Source organism: Dermacentor albipictus, chromosome 7 (assembly GCF_038994185.2).
Source record: "Dermacentor albipictus isolate Rhodes 1998 colony chromosome 7, USDA_Dalb.pri_finalv2, whole genome shotgun sequence".
Taxonomy (NCBI): domain Eukaryota; kingdom Metazoa; phylum Arthropoda; class Arachnida; order Ixodida; family Ixodidae; genus Dermacentor; species Dermacentor albipictus.
The window spans coordinates 59,355,173-59,375,134 of record NC_091827.1 but is presented as its reverse complement, the minus strand read 5'-3'; the positions used below and the strand labels follow the sequence as shown (position 1 = coordinate 59,375,134).

Genomic DNA, 19,962 nt, shown 5'->3' with positions numbered 1-19,962 from the left:
GGGCACTACATATGAAGAAATGATAAAAATAAGAAGACACACATTACAAAAGGCTCGCACCACGCACTGAAAAGCAGCGAAAGACCGATAGCTTGCACGTTACTTGCATACAAACCCGTGTTACAGATATAAAACTGTGCACTGATATATTGACACAGTGCTTGACAAGGAAACATTAGATAAAAGCACGGACCATTCAAGGTGCCCATGCGCGTCGCACGATATGACAAACTGCTGTAATTCATCACCTAACGAAGCATCTTGCGAGAGAACCATAGCATATGTCCCGAGATGATAAGTGTTGCTGAAAATTGAAGGCTGATGGAAGAATTGTAAAGCACTTAAGAAGGTCTGTATGGTGGGTTTCTCGACAATGTGTGCACTGAGCCGGTTCTATTCTCGAATAGTTAGCGGAAAAAAATAATTACTGAAGCAATCGGTTCTGCAGGCGAATTCTTTAACTTTTTTTCGAGTGAATTCCTCGTGTGGAACGACGAGTCACCTGTTGAATTTGCAATTCCTTATTGATACGCAGATTATCATGATATATTAAATACATACATTTCAACCTATCACGAGGACGTCTTAGTTGAAGTGTTTCTAAATTAGCTTCTTCTAGCAGCTGAGTCGGAGATGTGTGCCAGCTGTAGGAATTAAAGACGAACCTTATGGATTTTCTTTGAACACTTTCGAGCTTTCTTATATTAACTTCAGTAAATGGGTCCACCTAGCGCCGCCACTGCGATTCTTGGGCGTGGCCTTCGAAATCCATGGCGCGCCGGTGCATGCCAACGCTGAGAAACGTGCCATGCTGCAACTGGGCTCCTCTCGTGCGCTTCTTTCTCCACGCGCTGTGCCATTCAGTGCCACTTGTGAGATGTGCACACGCGGCCTCCGAGACTACAAGCTTGGCGTGCCGATGCCTTCGAACGCTGATAATTGTTCCCTCTCTTTCCGCGCTCGCTCAGTGGCACATTCTCGGAGAGCAGAGTTGGCAGAAGGTACGTTGAAGAGTGCTACACACCCAATGCGTTCATGGCGCAGCTTGCTAAAGCGTTGGCGTGAAAGGCGTTCATAGAAAAAATTGGAGGACGCTTAAGCTTCGCCTTCAAGAGTGGAACGCGACAGCGTTCCCGTCGACCCGCCTAGCGGTGTAAGACAATGGGCTACGGCGCAGCGACTACGCACCCCGCATCGGACGCGGTGAGCGTCGAGCAACGCAGCGTTCGGCGCGGCAAAGAAATGTGCGCCTGAGCAAGCGACGCACGCCTGAGCCATAGAAACAGCTCGTTTCTAAGGCAACACCGCATTCACTAGAGACGCTTTGTACCGCTTTGAAGCATCCAACTCGTGGCTCAGTGGTAGAGTCTCCATCTCACACTCCGGAGACCCTGGTTCGATTCCCACCCAGCCCATCTTGCAAGTTGTTTTTTATTCATGAAGTGCCTGCTGGGATTTATCGCTCACGGCCAACGCTGCCGACACCGACGCCGACACCGACGACACCGGCTTTTCTGCGACACGAGCTCCTTAACGCTGTCGTGTTAAAACGGCACCTGCCCAGTGGGGAAGCCTGTTCATGCGTCGGGTCACTTTCCTTGATGAACCCCTGTGACGTGGGTTTTGATTCTGCTCAGCATCGCGGAAACCAAAGGAATCTTTGTACTCCATTGGAACGCGGCACTTTCACAGTAGCACATTTTGAGTTACACAAGTTGGCGCCGAAGAGGTTCATTGGAGACAAGCACATGCCGAGTTACCCAAGTTGGCGTCAAAGACTTTCATTCAAGAGCAGTACGCACCTACTGGCACAAAGCTAATGGCCCGAGTTGGCATCAGATGTGTTCATTGGGGATAAGTATAGAGCGAGTAGGCCGTACCCGGTACTCCAAGTCGGCGTCGAAGAGTTCCTTCGAAGAACGGTACCTACTCTGTCCCGCGTCTAGAGTGACACATGTCGGCGTGAAGGAGGATCGTTGAAGATCGGCACGTATGTACACATTACCACGTACTCGGGGTTGGTTGGCCCGATGGTTGGTTTCGCACCCTGTTACATCAGTACGGCAGCCTTATGCGCTACCCAATAGACTACTGACTGCCTAGTGAGACTGCGAAACTGCGACTTTTTATATTGGATTTTCTACAGTCATTCTCACTGTCGCTTCTGTGTCGTGACGTAATGACTCAGGAGGTCGTCTGATGGGAGCAAAACATTGCGGCGTTTTGACACTCACTCCAGCATGCTCGGTCGTTCGCCATGCTGCTACATCGGCTCTCGAGACGAGCAGCAGCATAGGAGCCGACCGAGCGAGCGGGATCACAACCTCGCAATGATCTGCTCCCACGTGACCACGTTGGTTGAGGCGCTCCGAGTGTGGCCAGTATAGCTTCTAATCTTAAGAGGTCTACGACTCTCACTTGACGAAGAAAAACTGTACAGTCAGAAATACAATGTCAGTACTCCATTAATTGGCCAGCGCACGCTACGCGCGATCCCCCCGGCCCTGCGCAACTGCGCCTGGGCGTCGTCGTGTTGCAACACTAAACAAACAAGGGTGTGGTGATATCTGCTTATGGCCGTATCGCACGGAGCGAATCCGGAGCTCATAAATAAATAAATAAATAAATAAATAAATAAATAAATAAATAAATAAATAAATAAATAAATAAATAAATAGATAAATAAATAAGTTCATCCGCATGCGTGTGGCATCCGCACTCGGATTTCACGTGGAGTCGACCGCCTCGACTTCTGTTTTCATATTTACGACATATCACAGCTGATGCTTGAGTTACCGTTGGCTTGAGGTTTTTAAGCATGCTTCTTGGGCACTACAAACACTCAAGCAAGCTAGGGCCTGTTGCAGTGCTCACGAGGTCGGGGTAGGACTTTGCAGCTGTTCTCTGGGGATCGGTGAGTCTCTTGCTGTCGAACACCGAGGTTGGAGCGGAGAGGCACGTCTGTAGGTTCTCTATCCAGCCAGTGGAACTGATCGCGATGACCGTGTCAGCCTCCGTCTTTCTGCGTCCAGATAAGCGCAACGTGATTGATTTCAATTAATTTCAGTTTTATTTGACAAAGAGCGGACAACGCCATCAGAACATCTGCAACAATACCTCTTGGTTTGGGCGAGTTCGTTCATGTTCGCAGTTTTCATAAAAACGCTCTAAAGACGAGGACAAAAGGAACACATACGACAGGACTGGCGCTACTTCTTGCTTCCGACTTCCAAGTTGAAAGGCTCCCCTTAGAGTAGAAAGGGAAGCGGTGCCATTTCTGCAATGCTTTTGAAGGTAAGGGTTCACGGATAATTACAGCTGGCAAGAGAGTATTGTGGCGACGCCTAGGGAGCTCCAGATGGCATTGTCCACGTGCGACGGGTTTAGCGACGCGATGGAAAGATCCAGGCGAGTTTCTCTTGTCTCCTCTCCTTTCTGCGACGCTCCTGCCATGTATATGCACGCTGTGAACAGCCTCCAGACGTGGCGCTCAAGACAGCGATAGGAGCTGCAGCAGCAGTGGAAAAGTCCAATGAAGAGAGAAGGAAAGCCTGGCATTTATAGGCCCCTCACCAGGCCGCATAGCAAAGTTTGGTGATACGCTGAAACTTATGTGCCCTCCAGGGAACGTTCTACCGCAAGGATATGTCAAATTGACCCGCCGTCATTGCGCAGTGGCTATGGTGTTGGGCTGCTGAGCACGAGGTCGCGGGATCTGATCCAGGCCATGGCGGCCGCATTTCGATGGAGGCGAAATGCGAAAACACTCATGTGCTACGTGTGTTTCGATTTAGGTGCACGTTAAAGAACCTCAGGTGGTCGAAATTCCCGGAGTCTTCCACCACGGCGTACCTCATAATCAGAAAGTGGTTTTGGCACGTAAAACCCCATAATTTATTTTTTTAATATGTCAAATTGGTTCAATAATAGGTAATATAATGATAGCGCTGTTTTCTTCTGTGATAACGAACCAACGAGCCTGTGAGTCAATCCGTGCTAGCCGAGATGGAAATATTTCAAGTGCGCGCGAACTCACGATTTCAGGACGCCAGCGTCATAGACATTCTTTCCACTTGGCCCCGTCTAGCCTCTGTAATGCTATGTTCAGACTACGTTCGTAAGGCGCCGATTTTTCGTAACATACGTAAGCGGAAGCGCAACACGCGTATGCGTCTAGTTCAGACTGCGAACGTAAAGGTACCAACGTGCGCAATTCTCGCAAAAATCGTGGGTGAGAGTGTTAAAGGGTCGGCAACATTTACGACTGTTATGTTACGACCGTTGCGACACAGCCAATGACCGATAAGCTTTCGGCTTTCAACAACCGGTGACGACACTTCCATCCTCCCGTCTGCAGACAGCTCCGGGCGCGGGAAGTGCCATTCCGCCAATCCGTGCGCACGATTGGCTGTGTTCGTGAACATTTTTGCAGTGCGCCTTGCGAGACTGTTTTCAGTTCATCTGGTTTATCCGCCGAGGAAATCGATGGCCGCAGATGCGTGCTCCGAACTTCGATGGGTGGTCTCACTAGGTTTTCAAAGAAGCGGAACTGCTGACATGCGCATGATGTTATGAAACATCGCAGCGTCACCAACTCGGAGCTTGGCGAAAAGGTTGTGAAAATCGCCGTCCACGGCCCTGTCGAGAAATACTTGCCGCACTCAAACCCTTCTGCGTCGCCTTCGTCGTCTTTGGGCGATTGAATACATGACTATAAGTTTGTTTTGAGCGTGAATTTCTTCGATCTCGGCCAGCGCTCGCATGTTGGCAGGAGCCATATTGGACCGCTGGTGACGTCGATTCTGCAGTACCAAATTTGATTAGCCTGTTGTAAAAGCCGTAATTTAAGCAGCAGTAAATGTGAACAAAGGTGCCGGCTTAACCGCCGTAACGTTTTTTACAGCCGTTACGTTCGATACGCCAAAAGAGCCGTTACGCGCGTTACGACCGTAGTGTGAACATAGCATAAGCGAAATTCGTTCTCCAATATACCGGAGCTTGAGGATCGCGTTACGTTTACGTCTCAGGCGCCGCCTTCTTTTTTCCCCTCGTATATTTTGTTTCTTGCTGCGTAGAGCACTTTTGATTACGGTTTTGGGCGCGAGCTGTTGCGTTTGTCTCGTTTCACGCAGCGCACAATTTGGCGCGCTTTGCAGGGGAACACCTGACTAGCTATACTAGTCAATGTCACACGAACGCCGAAGCAGACGCAAGCGCATCACAGAGCAGGATCGTGGGCTGTAACACGGCAGAAAACGAGACTTTTGTTCTATGCGTGCGCGACTGCCTAGCACGGGAACCGTACTTGGACCTTTATTTTTTTTACTCTATATAAATGACCTGCCTTCGCAGCTTGTGTGTGCTACCCCTGTACTCTATGCAGACGATACTAACCTTATTATAGCAGATTATGAAGAATGCAACCTAATTAATAAACTTAACTCTGAATTACAAATTTTGCACCGTTGGTGTACAATGAATGCCCTTCACCTTAACCCAACTAAGACAGTTTTTATCTTATTTCACTCTGAAAAAAGGAAAACGGCTATTCATTCAGATGTCGTTTACAATAACCATCCGATAAAACAATCTAATGAGACAAAATTTCTTGGTGTTATTATTGATAACCATTTAAAATTCCGCCTTCATGTGCGTTCCGTAGTTCAAAAGGCTTCATATGGCTTGCATGTGCTGTCGAAATGTCGAAACTATTTCCCTCCCCACATACTTATCAATCTTTACTATGCATTTGTTCACTCTCACATTAATTACTGCTTAGCGAGCTGGGGTTGCACATACAAAACTCATCTGTCACCAGTGTTTACACTTCAAAAGAGAGCTCTTCGCATTATAGCACCCAACAGTATGCATATTAAGAGTGAAGATTTATTTAAAACCCTTAACATTCTCAACATTTACGATTTGACAACATACAACATCGCCTCCGTCATGCATCAAATAGTTCATGAAAAACTGGCCTTGACAACAGTCTCGCTCCATCCCTCACTTCGCAATGTTGAAAACACACCTCGCTGTCGTTTTTTTATTGCCTAAGGTAAATACTAATTACGGTCGCTCTACACTACAGTTTACAGGTACCTCAGTTTGGAATAAGCTTGATAGTGAGCTAAGCACTCTAAGAACATTGCATACATTTCTTAAACGATTAAAACTCTCACTTATTAACAATGCGTAACACTGCGGATGCTTGCACATGTCCTCACTTTTCTTCTTTTTATTTTCCTGTGCCGATGTTTTCGATGACGTAACAAAGAAAATTGTTAGAAAAATGTATCTCATTTGTGAAATGTTCCCTACTACTGTATTTTCTTGTTTTACTTATTCAGCTATTTAGGTTTTGTGTGATTTTGCAGTATAAAAAAAAACAGCTGCCATAGAAGTGTTTTTTCCCTGATAACAATCGGTAGGGACCCTTTAACAAATTTGTTGGGTCCCAAAAGTGTGTACTTTGCAATTGTATACATTCATTATGTTAAATAAACTTTCAACTTTCAACTTTCAAACGGAGAGAGAGAGAGAGAGAGAGAGAAACATTTATTGGCTTAAACGATTTACGTGCAGTGGTCGGAGACCCTTTAGTCCAAGACCCCGCTGGCCTCGGCCGCCAGCTTCACCTGTCTTATGAAGGACTGTTGTCCCGCCAGGTCTGAGCTCGTTAGCTGTGCCTCCCATTGCTCCATTGTGTGGTGTGTTTTATCAAACGGGTGTGATTCACAATCCCAATTAGGGTGTTGTAATGTTGGTATGCCTCCGCACCACGGGCAGTCGGGCCTGTAGCGAGTGGGGAACATGGTATTCTGTAATTTAAGGTGGGGGAATACCCCACTCTGAATTTTGCGCCAGCTGGCGGCTTCTTCTCCACTGATTTGTGGGGGAGGGGTAGGGTATTTTTTCCTGGTCGCACGCTGATGAGCGAGAATCGCCCGGGCATCCGTTGGATTGGGGTCATTACAGTGGCTACTTGGGACAGTCCCAGTCGAGTCTGCCCGGTTAATAATACCTCGGGCTAGCGAATCGGCCAGTTCGTTCCCCTCAAGGCCTGTATGACCTGGACGCCATAGGATCCGGTGATGATGGGCGAATTTCGTCGGTATTATTGAGTGACATGTTTTGGTCCGCAAAAGAGTACGCATTTGGGCTGGTTGGTTCATGATTACGAGCAATAAAAACAGCGCTAAACGACGGGACGAGTGAAGGGACACAAACAACGGCGCTGCAGCGCCGTTGTCTGTGTCCCTTCACTCGTCCCGTCGTTTAGCGCTGTTTTTATTGCTCGTAATGTTTTGGTCACGTGGCCCCTGAGAAAAAGGCGACATGCTTCTTGTGAGTCTGTTATTATGGTGACGCTCTTGTGCGTGCGTTCCGCGTGAGCGAGGGCCATTGCCACGGCGAAAGTTTCGGCAGCCGCCGGAGTACCTGCCTTGCTTGACGGATGCCGTAAATTGTTGCTGTGCTTTCGTGTCGACGATTGCCACTGCGAACCTCCTGATGTTCTTTTGGGCATCACTGGCGTTCGACTGTACGTTCGAATACGCGGCTGCATCCGTGTATATTGTGTTGTACGTGGGATTATTTTCATACAATGCCCTAATATGTTGTGCGTGTGCGTTTCGCCTTGCTTTATTGTATTCAGGGTGCATAATAAAACAAAGACGCACAGCAATTCGGTTTGTAGGTTTTGTTGTTTCTTTATGGTTTATTTCGTCTATTGAAACAAGAGATCAAACAAATAACTGTTGCTGTTGCCTCAACTAATTCTCAGTCACGTGTCAGTGCCAGTGACGTCACAGTGCTGCGAACTACGTAAGCGCAGTTGTGCTATTGACGTCGGCTCTCCCGGTGGAAGCGCGGTGCCCGCGAGGAGGACGCCGCATGACGTTTGGTTTGAAATGACAGCTTTTTTTTTTTCATGGGGCGTAGCAGTGTAATACTCTGTAGGCACCGTCGCTAGCGCGCGTTGGGTGCATTGCACGTGCCAGTTCAAAATGGCCAGACCTGGTGAGGGGCCCTTTAAGGGGATCGATCGAGTGACCTGCCCGACGGTGGGATGGAACCTCGGTACCCGGAACCCAATGCTCGAACCACGCATTGGACCACAATAACACGTACACTACGCTATCGTACAGACGCTACCTAGCTCCGAGGTGATCGTCACGTGTATCGTACTGCGTAGCGCTGGATCGCGAGAGCCGAGGCGTGACGCAGCAGCTTCCTTGGGGCCAAAGACGCACGAATGAAATGGGCCAAACTTATAGCATTTGAACAGCCGCTTCGCGAAGGCTCCGCTTCCCCATGGATACCAACACGTGCGCTTGATTTGCATAACTTCCTTGCGACACGAACGAGCGTGAACCACACGGGGAATACTGGCTGCGGCGTCAGCGACGCGGGATACTTACTCGACGGCTTCTTTGATCGCGGAGCCGTAGCGCTCCCAGGCGTTCGGCTCGTTGTAATCGTAAAAACCGATTGCCAGCACAAGCCTTCTGCTGGCGTCGGAGGCTTGAGTCTTCAATTTCTGTAAGCACGTGGTGAAAAATAGCAAAACAATAAATCGCAAGAACTATGGGTGCGGAAATGAGGGCAATCAACAAACATGTTTTTTCGTCCACTTCTATACTTATGCGTTTCAATAAGCCGTAACAGTTCAGTTTCCCAACTGCTTTCCTGGGTTCATTTCTTGCTTCATGCGGTTGCTGCTATATTACTTGGTGCAAAGTAGCAATGACGAGGCCAACAAATTTCGAGACGATAAAAGTTAATAAAACCGGTACTGCGTAAGCGTAATTCCGGCTAATGGCAGAAAAGACGACGGATGACTCGAGAACGCAGCAAAATAGCCGAGTTGTGTTAATCTTTTTTTTTTATGTTTGGCTCTCTGCCACAGCACGGAGCTCTTTCATTTGGTTAACGGTTCCATTTGGTGTTCTCTCTCTCTGGTCTGATACTAAGTCATCGTCCTTTTTTTGCCAGAACCATCGATTTGCAAGTAACAGCATTCGGAAAGGGGATACTAACTACAACAGGTATTCTGTGAAAAAGGAGATATGCGCGGGAAAACTCAAACCAACAACGGAGAAAATTTAGGTTCCACGAAAGTGTAATTTGCTAAATGGCCTAGCGTCGAGTTGAGAAGGGGAAGAACAAAAAGTGGCTACTCGTTATTCCACTGCGGGGTCTATATAGCAGATGATCGGTAAACGGTTAAGGACAGCACTCCACGATGCTTCTGCAAGTTGTCTTTGTTGACGCCAGAATCGTTTGCGCCGTGAGTGCATACTGCGCGACCGAACAAACGATTGGCGCCTCGCAGGTTTAAAGCATTCGCCTTGTCAGCTGAATCTGCTGCCGCCTCTCATTCTGGTGTGGCTATGGCGCGTAACACGCAAGTGCGTATATTTGGTGGCCCGAGAGGAGGTAGCCTTCAAGTTCTGCCCCATGGTCCAGATCTACGTTGGTGGCGCTCTGAGCCAATCACAGAGGTCGGGGCAGCCCCGCTGGCCAATCAGAGCTGACGGGATGGCGAGTGAGTTCGACGCTATTGTCACGGTGCAGTGACGGCGTCGGTGTATTGTGGAACTTCATATTATCCCCGGCAGAAAAGGGCTATTACCGCACATTAGGGGGGCGTCAAAGTAAAAAAAAAAACTACCTTCAGTTTGAAGAAATTAGGCTCAACCCCTTCACTGGCAGTACAAGTAGGATTACTTAGAGGGGAAAAAACTCCGTGAGAAAGAAAGAAACGTTTCACTGGAATACGCCATGTCGAAACGAAACATTGATAGCCAATGTACAAAGGAAGGTTTCCGTTTACATAACAATTTCACAGCTTTTTCAGACTGTGCAAGCTACAATACAATTTACAAAAAATATGTGACCGATCCTCTTCCCTGAAATACAGGCCACTATGGATTAAGAGCACTTGCACAAATATTACGTAGCATATTGCATACTCTCATATTACAACCTTTCTATACTTTTCTAAATCGCAACGAACATGGCGCCAGGAAAGAGATATCTCGTCACACTCAGCTTGCTCTTATCCTTCGTGACTTACACCAGCCTTTGGTTTTAGTTCTCCACTGATGCTATCTTTCTTGTCTGCTTTTGACCAAATGCCCCTCCTTTCGTCTAATACTTAAGCTTTCACGCCTTAATCTCCACCGGACGGTCCCACACTGCATTCATGGGTCCCTAACCCATGAATGCAACAATCCGTTTATCATACCTCTCACTCTTCCGGTTTTGCTTACGTTTGTTCTCGTGAACCTCAAGGTAAAGTCCAAGGTCCCTTTCTCTTTGTAATATATAGTAATGTCCTGCCCCGCAATTTATCCTTTTAAACACGCCTCTTTGTCGATGGCTGTGTAATTTACTGCCCCATCACCACATCAAACGGTGCCGCTATTCTTCAGTATGACGTTAAACTAATCCAAGAAGGGTGCACTAAATGGTTAATGTCACCTAACGTAAACAAAGTGATGCTAATATCGCTTAACCGTGGACGTAACTATACACCAAATACTCACGTTCTTAACGATACGGCAGTTTTCATGGCTACTGCTGTTAATTATTTAGGTCTGCACATTTCTCCAGATGTGACTTCAAATTACCAACGTCCTTAATTCCGCTAATCGGGTTCCTGCCTTTTTTTTCTGACGACCTACACAGCCTTAGCACCACGTGATCCAAGATTTCTCGCCTGCGAAACCCTGGTTGCAATACTCGTGTTTCTGCGTTCGACCTTCCCCAGTATCGTTTAACGTACGCCCTCGAAATCAGTCCACAGCCGAGCCGCACGATTCGTAGTCTGTGGTTACTTTTTTCCCCGCCAGCGTTTCTGCTTTCAAATCCTAGTTTGATTTACCCCCGCTAACTCGTCGCCGCAAAAGAACCCGCCCATACTTTTACCACAGGCTTTTTTTACATCAATCGCGTTTTCTCCTGAGAACACGTTCATCACACCTGCCCACCGAATTCCCGCAACCAGCCACATGAACACGGCCTACCCACCATGGGCCCGTACGACTACGTATACGAGCAATCTTTCTTTCTTTGGCACACTGCGTGAAACTGGAATGCTCTTCGCAGTTCCATTGCTACTATAAAAAACTTTGCCTTCTTGAAATCTATTTTTGACGACCTGCAGAAATCGTCACAATCATAATTCACCGTCAAATCGCCCAGCCTTTATGTAATGTCCCACATTGCCTTACCCCCCTCCCCTCCCTCCCGCCGCCCCTTTGAGGTAACAATAAATAAATATGAAATATATGAAAGTACATAAACTACTTCGCCGTCAACTTTAGGTACGAAAATTCACGAAAAGTGCTGAAGGACGTTTGGAAACAATTTGCGGATTTTTTGTACTCGGGTAACGGTGCAGTCACATTTAAGACTCCATTGCACGACTGCTCATATGGCTCCTAAATAGAGACAGCATTAGAAGAAATGTATTTTGCGCAAATATATTCAGTAAAAAATAAATGAAGGCGCTGAACTAAATCGAAATATGTAAGCACTAGTGCGGGAAATGGTTGACACCAAAGAAAACGTATCATCATGAATGTCTTATGCGTAGCGACCTTAAACGTGTCGCGAGTGCAATGCGTCGTTGTTATACTTCTGTACCACTTCTGCTCGCCGTGAGTTCTGCATACGCTACTGACATATTGAGCGTACAGAAGAGTTGCACGAAATACGTACTTGTAACATGTAGCTCACGTATCGGTGTTAGGTGGCTGTCATTCTGACAGCACGTAATATGTTAAGGGTAAAAGCATGCTATAAGACGTTAACGACGCGGATAACAGGTCGCAGCGACAATGAAGCGCACACGCACGATTAGCGACTCTCTTTTCTCTGTGCGTCCGTTTTCCGTCGCAGTTGCACGTTGCCGACCTGACTATAAACTGGTTCACGCGGGACCGGCTGGTGCAGCTTACTTTAAGCAAGCTGCTCATGGAGGCATCAAGTCCCGTGCCAAACAAAGATTGCTGCTCTTTAAACTCTTCATAGTTAAGATCTGAAGCAATATATATTTCCACGCCAACTATTCTGTTCGCGCAACTCTGCGAAACATAAGTGCACAGTTGGAGACCAACGTGACCTGAACATGACCGGTACACTGTAAAATAATTTGCAGCCTTAAAAGCGAAAAAGCGTGTCAATCGGGCTATAACCCACGCCCCTATGCCCAAAACCGGGCGTAAGGATGCGTGTTATTGGCCGATTTACACCCTTAAGTAAATTATTTAGCAGTGCATATGGAAGGAGTGTACTCACTTTAAGCGCAAGTATGGCGGTAAGCAGGTACACATCGATCCTGTTAAGTCGTCCTAATACTTTGAGAAAGCCGTAGTGTTTGATGTTGTCCGCTGCGAGATTGGCGAGTTCCTGTTGCACGTGCTGCAGCATGTGCGGGTCCAAGTAGCTGCATAGAAACAAAAAGGGTATGCTTCACCCATCGTTTTTATGCGAAGCATATTACGAGGGCTCAACCCAGCTCCTCAGGCGCGGCGGTGACCATGAAATCACGTGACACCGTGACGTCACGACAGAGGAGAAGTGGCTTTGGCTCAACTCTTGCAAGACGGGCTGGGTGGGAATCGAACCAGGGTCTCCGGAGTGTGGGACGGAGACGCTACCACTGAGCCACGAGTACAACGCTTCAAAGCGGTACAAAAGCGCCTCTAGTGAATGCGTTGTTGCCTTAGAAACGCGCTGTTTCTAAGGCGTGCGTCTCTTGCTCAGGCGCACATTTCGTTGCCGCGCCGAACGCTGCTTTGCTCGACGCTCACCGCGTCCAATGCGGGGCGCGTAGTCGCTGCCCTGTAGCCCATTGTCTTACACCCCTTGGCGGGTCGACGGGAACGCTGTCGCGTTCCACTCTTGAAGGCGAAGAAGTAATGCATGAGTTGTTTCTTCGTCTAGCCGAACCAAATATAGCCAAGCAACAGCAGTTCACCAGGCTAAACAGTGGTTCAACAACTAAAATAAAGGCTAGTATGCTTCGCATCCTGGGCTTAACCTTACCTAAGCCACAGCCATTTTTTCCAAACAAATTGGTGTCAACTTGAGTGGGGAGTTCAATATACGTTCATTACACCGGAGAAAAAAAAAGAGCTCGACAGATCTTTCTTTTCATAAGAATGAAAGATTCATATCACGATCTAGATAATAAAAATGGTAGGCGACCCTAATCTTTGACTTAGGCGTTTCTTAGTGGCACTCGCACCTCGAAGTTGGTGTTCGTTAGGTTAAGCGTGCGAACGCCTGTCCCCCGGCACGACATGCGGACGAGGAGCGAGAGAGGGTGAGGAGGAAGCGCAGCGCCTGCCAACTGTCGGGGTGTAGCCCCCTAGCGAGTGGCGCACGAAGCGCATCTTACCCTCTCCGCACCTCTGACGTCAGCACCTCTCCGGTGCTGACGTCAGAGCGTGTCGCTAGCGCGCAGGTGCGCGCCGGAAAAGGAGAAGCGAGAGAGGAGGAAAAGGCGTCACATCCGCTCAGCTGGCCAGATGTTCAGTCTATGCCCGGCAACTGATTTCTATTAACTAGCCGGCTAAATATCATGCCACCTTGTGCGTGACGTCATTAGGGATGTCATTAATTCCGCTTTCTACTTCCGGGTTTCCAGGAATTTCCCCAATGTCGCGCTAACGTAGTGAGTCTCTGAAGTCTACGATTCTGTGCTTTGGTGTTTGGTAGTCAGTGATATCTAATTCTAGTTATTGTATAGACCAGTATCTCAACTTGATACTAAACTTATGCTCCGACATCATGTCTATTGCAACGGGGGTGTTCGCCTAGCAGCACTAGTTATAGGTTGTAGCGGCAGGCTTAAACAGGTCGGCGCTATATCGTAACGGGGAAGCCAGCACTTCTCGTTGTCTTCTCTTTCCCCAGCACACCAGCACCATGCCCACTGACCAGTGCCTTCAGTAAAGTATAATCAAACCCATCAATTTTGTACTGCATGCACTATTTCTTTTTCGATTTACTTTTCTGATTTATTTTGCATTTCGTCCCCGGTCGTCTCAGAAGGTGAACCGCAAGTGCTGCGCAAGAAAAAAGTGCAACTCGATGCTCGTGCCACTATGAAAATCGCGATCTACACATTACTTTTTGACGTAATGTGCTTTCCAAAGACTACGAATGGAATAGTCAATGCACTAATCATTTCATTCGCGAATCGAACATGTGCTATCCAGTTTCTTTAAATATATATAAGTGCAGTGTGCGCATGACCCATGTCACCTTGGCTATGCGCGGAGCATGGACGCTGAGTCAGGTGAGGTGTATTGCGTGTTTCATTTGTAAAACTTTTCTAAAGGACCAAAGCGGGGCTAAGTGTATTACGCCAGCGAATACGGCAAGTTACAGGTGACAGCGAGTAGTCCGCCTGAGTTTGACGGGGCTTTTGGTTGCTCGGAACAGACGCTGAATCGATGCAGCTTCCACATGCCACGGTTTCGCGTTTCCTCAGACATCATCATCATCATCAGCCTGGTTACGCCCACTGCAGGGCAAAGGCCTCTCCCATACTTCTCCAACAACCCCGGTAATGTACTAATTGTGGCGATGTCGTCCCTGCAAACTTCTTAAACTCATCCGCCCACCTAACCTTCGGCCGTCACCTGCTACGCTTCTCTTCCCTTGGAATCCAGTCCGTAACCTTTAATGACCATCGGTTATCTTCCCTTCCCATTACATGTCCGGCCCATGCCCATTTCTTGTTGTTGATTTCAACTAAGATGTCATTAACTCGCGTTTGTTCCCTCACCCAATCTGCTCTTTTCTTATCCCTTAACGTTACACCCATCATTCTTCTTTCCATAACTCGTTGCGTCGTCCTCAATTTAAATAGAACCCTTTTCGTAAGCCTCCATGTTTCTGCCCCGTAGGTCAGTACTGGTAAGACACAGCTATTATACACTTTTCTCTTGAGGGATAATGGCAACCTGCTGTTCATGATCTGAGAATGCCTCCCAAACGCACCCCAGCCGATTCTTATTCTGATTATTTCCGTCTCATGATCCGGATCCGCCGTCACTACCTGCCCTAAGTAGATGTATTCCCTTGCCACCTCCAGTGCCTCACTACCTATTGTGAATTGCTGTTCTCTTCCGAGACTGTTAAGCATTACTTTAGTTTTCTGCAGATTAATTTTCAGACCCACTTTTCTGTTTTGCCTCTCCAGGTCAGTGAGCATGCATTGCAATTGGTCCCCTGAGTTACTAAGCAAGGCAATATCATCAGCGAATCTCAAGTTACTAAGGTATTCTCCATTAACTTTTATCCCCAATTCTTCCCAATCCTCGTCTCTGAATACCTCCTGTAAACACGCTGTGAATAGCATTGGAGAGATCGTATCTCCCTGCCTGACGCCTTTCTTTATTGGGATTTTGTTACTTTCTTTATGGAGGACTACGGTGGCTCTGGAGCCGCTATAGATATCTTTCAGTATTTTTACATACGGCTCGTCTACACCCTGATTCCGTAATGCCTCCATGACTGCTGAGGTTTCGGCAGAACCAAACGCTTTCTCGTAATCAATGAAAGCTATATATAAGGGTTGGTTATATTCCGCACATTTCTCTATCACTTGATTGATAGTGTGAATATGGTCTATTGTTGAGTAGCCTTTACGGAATCCTGCCTGGTCCTTTGCTTGACAGAAGTCTAAGGTGTTCCTGATTCTATTTGCGATTACCTTAGTAAATAGTTTGTAGGCAACTGACAGTAAGCTGATTGGTGTATAATTTTTCAAGTCTTTGGCGTCCTCTTTCTTATGGGTTAGGATTATGTTAGCGTTCTTCCAAGGTTCCGGTACGCTCGAGGTCATGAGGCATTGCGTATACGGGGTGGCCAGTTTCTCTAGAACATTCTGCCCACCATCCTTCAACAAATCTGCTGTTACCTGATCCTCCCCAGCTGCCTTCCCCCTTTGTATATCTCCCAAGGGGTTCTTTACTTCTTCCGGCATTACCTGTGGGATTTCGAATTCCTCTAGACTATTTTCTCTTCCATTATCGTCCTGGGTGGCACTGGTACTGTATAAATCTCTATAGAACTCTTCAGCCACTTGAACTATTTCATCCATATTAGTAATGATATTGCCGGCTTTGTCTCTTAACGCATACATCTGATTCTTTCCAATTCCTAGTTTTTTCTTCACTGATTTTAGGCTTCCTCCGCTCCTGAGAGCATGTTCAATTCTATCCATATTATACTTCCTTATGTCAGCTGTCTCACACTTGTTGATTAACTTCGAAAGTTCTGCCAGTTCTATTCTAGTTCCAGTTCTATACCGAAGGGAAAAGCCGAAAAATAAGCAAAGCTTTACACTCCGTGGTCTGTTCTATGTTATTTAACTGCTGCTTATTAGGTGTTTATGTTTTCTCTTCCCCAGCCTAAACTAACGTGGATTAAACAGCGGGAAATCATTTCATAGGCGCTCCCACTTCTGCGCGCTCTGCCTGCGTAGCTCTCTTCCTTCATAGCCACAGAAAGTTGTCCGCAAGTATAGGTAACGCGCAGCTATTCAACGTCTTCGTTGAACCCAAATATGGCAGCCGTTATGACGTCGGCGCCTACTCCCTTTGTACACGGAGAATTAGTCACCGATAAGCCTAGATGAATCGGGAGTATAGCTCGGGACACGCGGTTCAATGTTCACTGACCGGGCGTCGAAGCTAATCCCGCCTTCCGTCATGGTGTAGGTCTTCATGTGCGCCTTGAACTGCTTCCAGCTGGCGTCTCCCTCGACGCCGTGCAGCGAGCCATTGACCACGGTGGCGTCGGTGTAGAACAGGTAGTTGCAGAGCTTGTCCGGCGGGTACATGTAGTCGAAGAGCGCGAAGCTGCCCACCGTGCAGATCACCTCGGCGCCTGATGCTGCAGCGTGGCGGCCAATTATTATTATTATTATTATTATTATTATTATTATTATTATTATTATTATTATTATTATTATTATTTCTTTCGAACACGCATATACAATTAACAGGAAAGGGAAAGCGCGGAGCAGGCTGGCAATTGCCACCGTGGCGGCAAATTAAATGCAGGAAACACGCGCTGCAGGCTCAGCTTGCCGGTCGTTATTTGCAAGTGAGCCGAGAACACCACAACACCCGAAACGCCATTGCGCGTCAACGAAACAAGTTGTTGACATTTATTGCCGGCCATGGAGAGTATATTCTTGCGATGAAGACAGTGAAATGATAACTGACTAAAAGTAGAGTAAGTACATTAATAAATTGAGTAGTAAATGATATGCTAAACTATCCACATCCGGGAACTCCCTCCATCATATAAAAACAAAACGCTAATATAAGCTTTACATTGTGTTTCCAGCGCCTAAATCACTTTCTAGGCGTCAGATTAGGCGTATCCAAACAGAAACGTGGACCTGTGTGGAATTAAGGACCTTTCCTTCACAATTCCCTTAAGTTCCTCTTTAAGATCGCGCGCACCAACGCGTGTGCGTTGCAAGTGTGCGTGCGTTTTCCAAGAACTGAAAGCCGGGTTGGTATTCACGTAGAGACGATGTTGTGCGCAACAGATCAGTTGTCTAACAAAACACAGGAGGCGCTACACTTCGCACAAAACTGCAGTAGTGCACTAGGCGACCTAAACCTGCGGCAAGTCGCACGTTGACCAAAGCGGCAGGTGTGTGATCAATGGGCCCAGCGAACAAGATTTGTCCCAGTCTAGCGAGGAACGCTCCCAATACGTAGGTCATTGGCGTAAGTGTGCTTGCAGACCGACATTCACGGCCAACCACATTTCATGAAGAGACAAAGACAACATTAATAGAGAGATCGTGGAGGCGTTGTACATAAAAAAAATAAAACAGATCGTGTATGTGCTGTATCTGAGACTCAGCCGCAGTGGGGTGCATGAAACGTCTGTTGCGTGCAGCAGGTGGTCTATGAGAACTAAAAGCGGTAGGAGCTTGATGTGGGCGAGTTGGTGCAACATACCTGAGGAAAGACAGCGCACGAGAGACGAGGACGAAATTAAGACAGCTACTTCAACGGACGCACGCAGGCATCCAACGAAATCTTTGTTTGAAGAAACAACATTTATATACTATAAAAAAAGGAATTGCATTACCGTGATGTCGTGAACTCTCTGTCGCACCAGAAACGCAATCTCTTTCTAGGCAAATGCTACTGGCGGGCAGCTAATGCACGAGACCTCGGCCCTCGCAATGTAAAAGCCTTCCAGTCTCTCCCTTTCTAGTCTTTCTCCGGAACGTGCCAGAAACTTGGTGCGATTGAGGTTTGGAGGGCACTTTCAACGCTTGCAATGCTCAGCCAAATGCCCGCCCGCATTGTTATTTGCGGCGCCGTTTTGCCCAATATGTACATGGTTGCAGCTTATGGGGATTTCATTGACGACATTTCTTGTGCAGTGCGTGTAGTGCACTGCATGTTTCATACAGCAAGGGCCTCGTTTTGCTTTCTCCATAGGGCATGTCTTGGACAATTTACACTGCGAACTTAACATTAACATTGTACCTTTGCGCAACCTTCTTGATGTTGTGAAACACATTGTGCCAATGTGGGACCACCTGTACCTTCCTCCTATCACCTTTGCTTGTTTGATCTATCGAAGAAGATACAAACTCTATAAGCTAAATATGACGGAAAGCAGGCTTGGCTCAGCCGTGTGACCTGTTTACTAAAGCTGCTATCTACTTTGTGAACGCAACATTTATTTAGTGCTTCATTTGGACTCGTCATATATCCACTCCTCCGTTACTAATTTGGAGTGGGCACTGCCATAAGAAATCAGCTGCTTGGTCAACCGTGTCTGGTACACCCGACACACATGCGTGTTCAACAACGGAAGCTCCAAATCAAAGGAACGAATGTAATTGTCGCACGTGAAGTTTATAGATAGCCTTCGACCTGTTTGTAAAGGTGTTAATTACAGTTTCTGTGGTGTCTCCTAGCCTCGACTGCGGTACTTCGTTAGCGATCACTACGCAGTCGTCGACGTACCTCAGTACGGCAGGAGCACACGACTTATCCAGAATTGTATTTACACGCTTGTCAAAGGTGCTAAGAAATATATTCCATCGAATGGCGGTGAGTGACGACCCAGTGCGAATGCCTTTGCGTTGCACATAATGCTGGTTTTCGAAAATAACAAAGGCGGACCGAAGGTAAAAGTTCAATAGTTCTAGAAACTGGTCGCCATTTATGCCAGTCGCACAAATGAACTTAAATTCATTTAAGTCTTCGATCTTGTCCCTAATGACAGGGATGAATCCTTCATGAGGAGTCGCATAAGTCTTCCACGTCTGGTTAAAACGGACGAAAAGAGCCGGTCCGTTGCAGCTGACTTCTTTCTTGTGGTGGCCTGTTTTGCACTGTTTTGCTTCGAGCACTGTAATGTGCATGAATTACGGAACCGAATGCGCAAGTCACATTTATTCACGCATTAGAAAGCTTACGTGCCTGACTTGCAGTCGAATTTTGCAATCATGCTTGCTCCCAATTCGTTGTCGGCCCGTTTGTTTTGCCAAGTTTGTTTGAACACTAGGGTAATGTAATCAGCTCCCGGCTGGTGGCGCCCGGAATGGCTCGGCGCCGCGCAAGCCCACCGCTCTCGTAAATGGTTGGGCTTCCAGCGCTTGCCTCAGTTCTCGTGCGCTTGCTCTCCCTATGGAGACGGGACACGTTCCGCCGTGGCCAATGGCGTTACATATCCATCTCGCCTGGCGCGCGAGTCTCTCCACGCTATTTCTGGACCGTGCGTGTCGAACGAAGGGTTGCCAAAGCCGAACAAGCGTTAATTTGCTTTATTACTCCGGATGGGTGCCAGTTTGAGTTTAAATAAATTATACCTTTCATGGCATAGCAAGCTCTCTCAATCGCGACAATTCCTGCTCATATGGGCAAACGTACTCGCCAGTTCGCCATAGTT

The 19,962-nt window shown here is 47.3% G+C and overlaps 2 protein-coding genes across 2 annotated transcripts in view; one reads left to right on the top strand and one right to left on the bottom strand.

The window, feature by feature from the left end:
- LOC135912682 (uncharacterized) overlaps positions 1-19,962 on the top strand; it is a 169,675-nt gene that overhangs the window by 9,719 nt on the left and 139,994 nt on the right. The gene's annotated exons all lie outside the window — the stretch shown is intronic.
- The window catches only part of LOC135912685 (uncharacterized), a 32,210-nt gene that overhangs the window by 5,532 nt on the left and 6,716 nt on the right, over positions 1-19,962 (bottom strand). Inside the window, exons 3-6 of the mRNA XM_065445199.2 lie at positions 16,707-16,920; positions 12,307-12,454; positions 8,421-8,539; positions 2,875-3,022 (exon numbers count right to left, since the gene is read on the bottom strand). Coding sequence (XP_065301271.1) covers positions 2,875-3,022; positions 8,421-8,539; positions 12,307-12,454; positions 16,707-16,920 — 629 coding nt within the window. The remainder of the gene's footprint in view (positions 1-2,874; positions 3,023-8,420; positions 8,540-12,306; positions 12,455-16,706; positions 16,921-19,962) is intronic.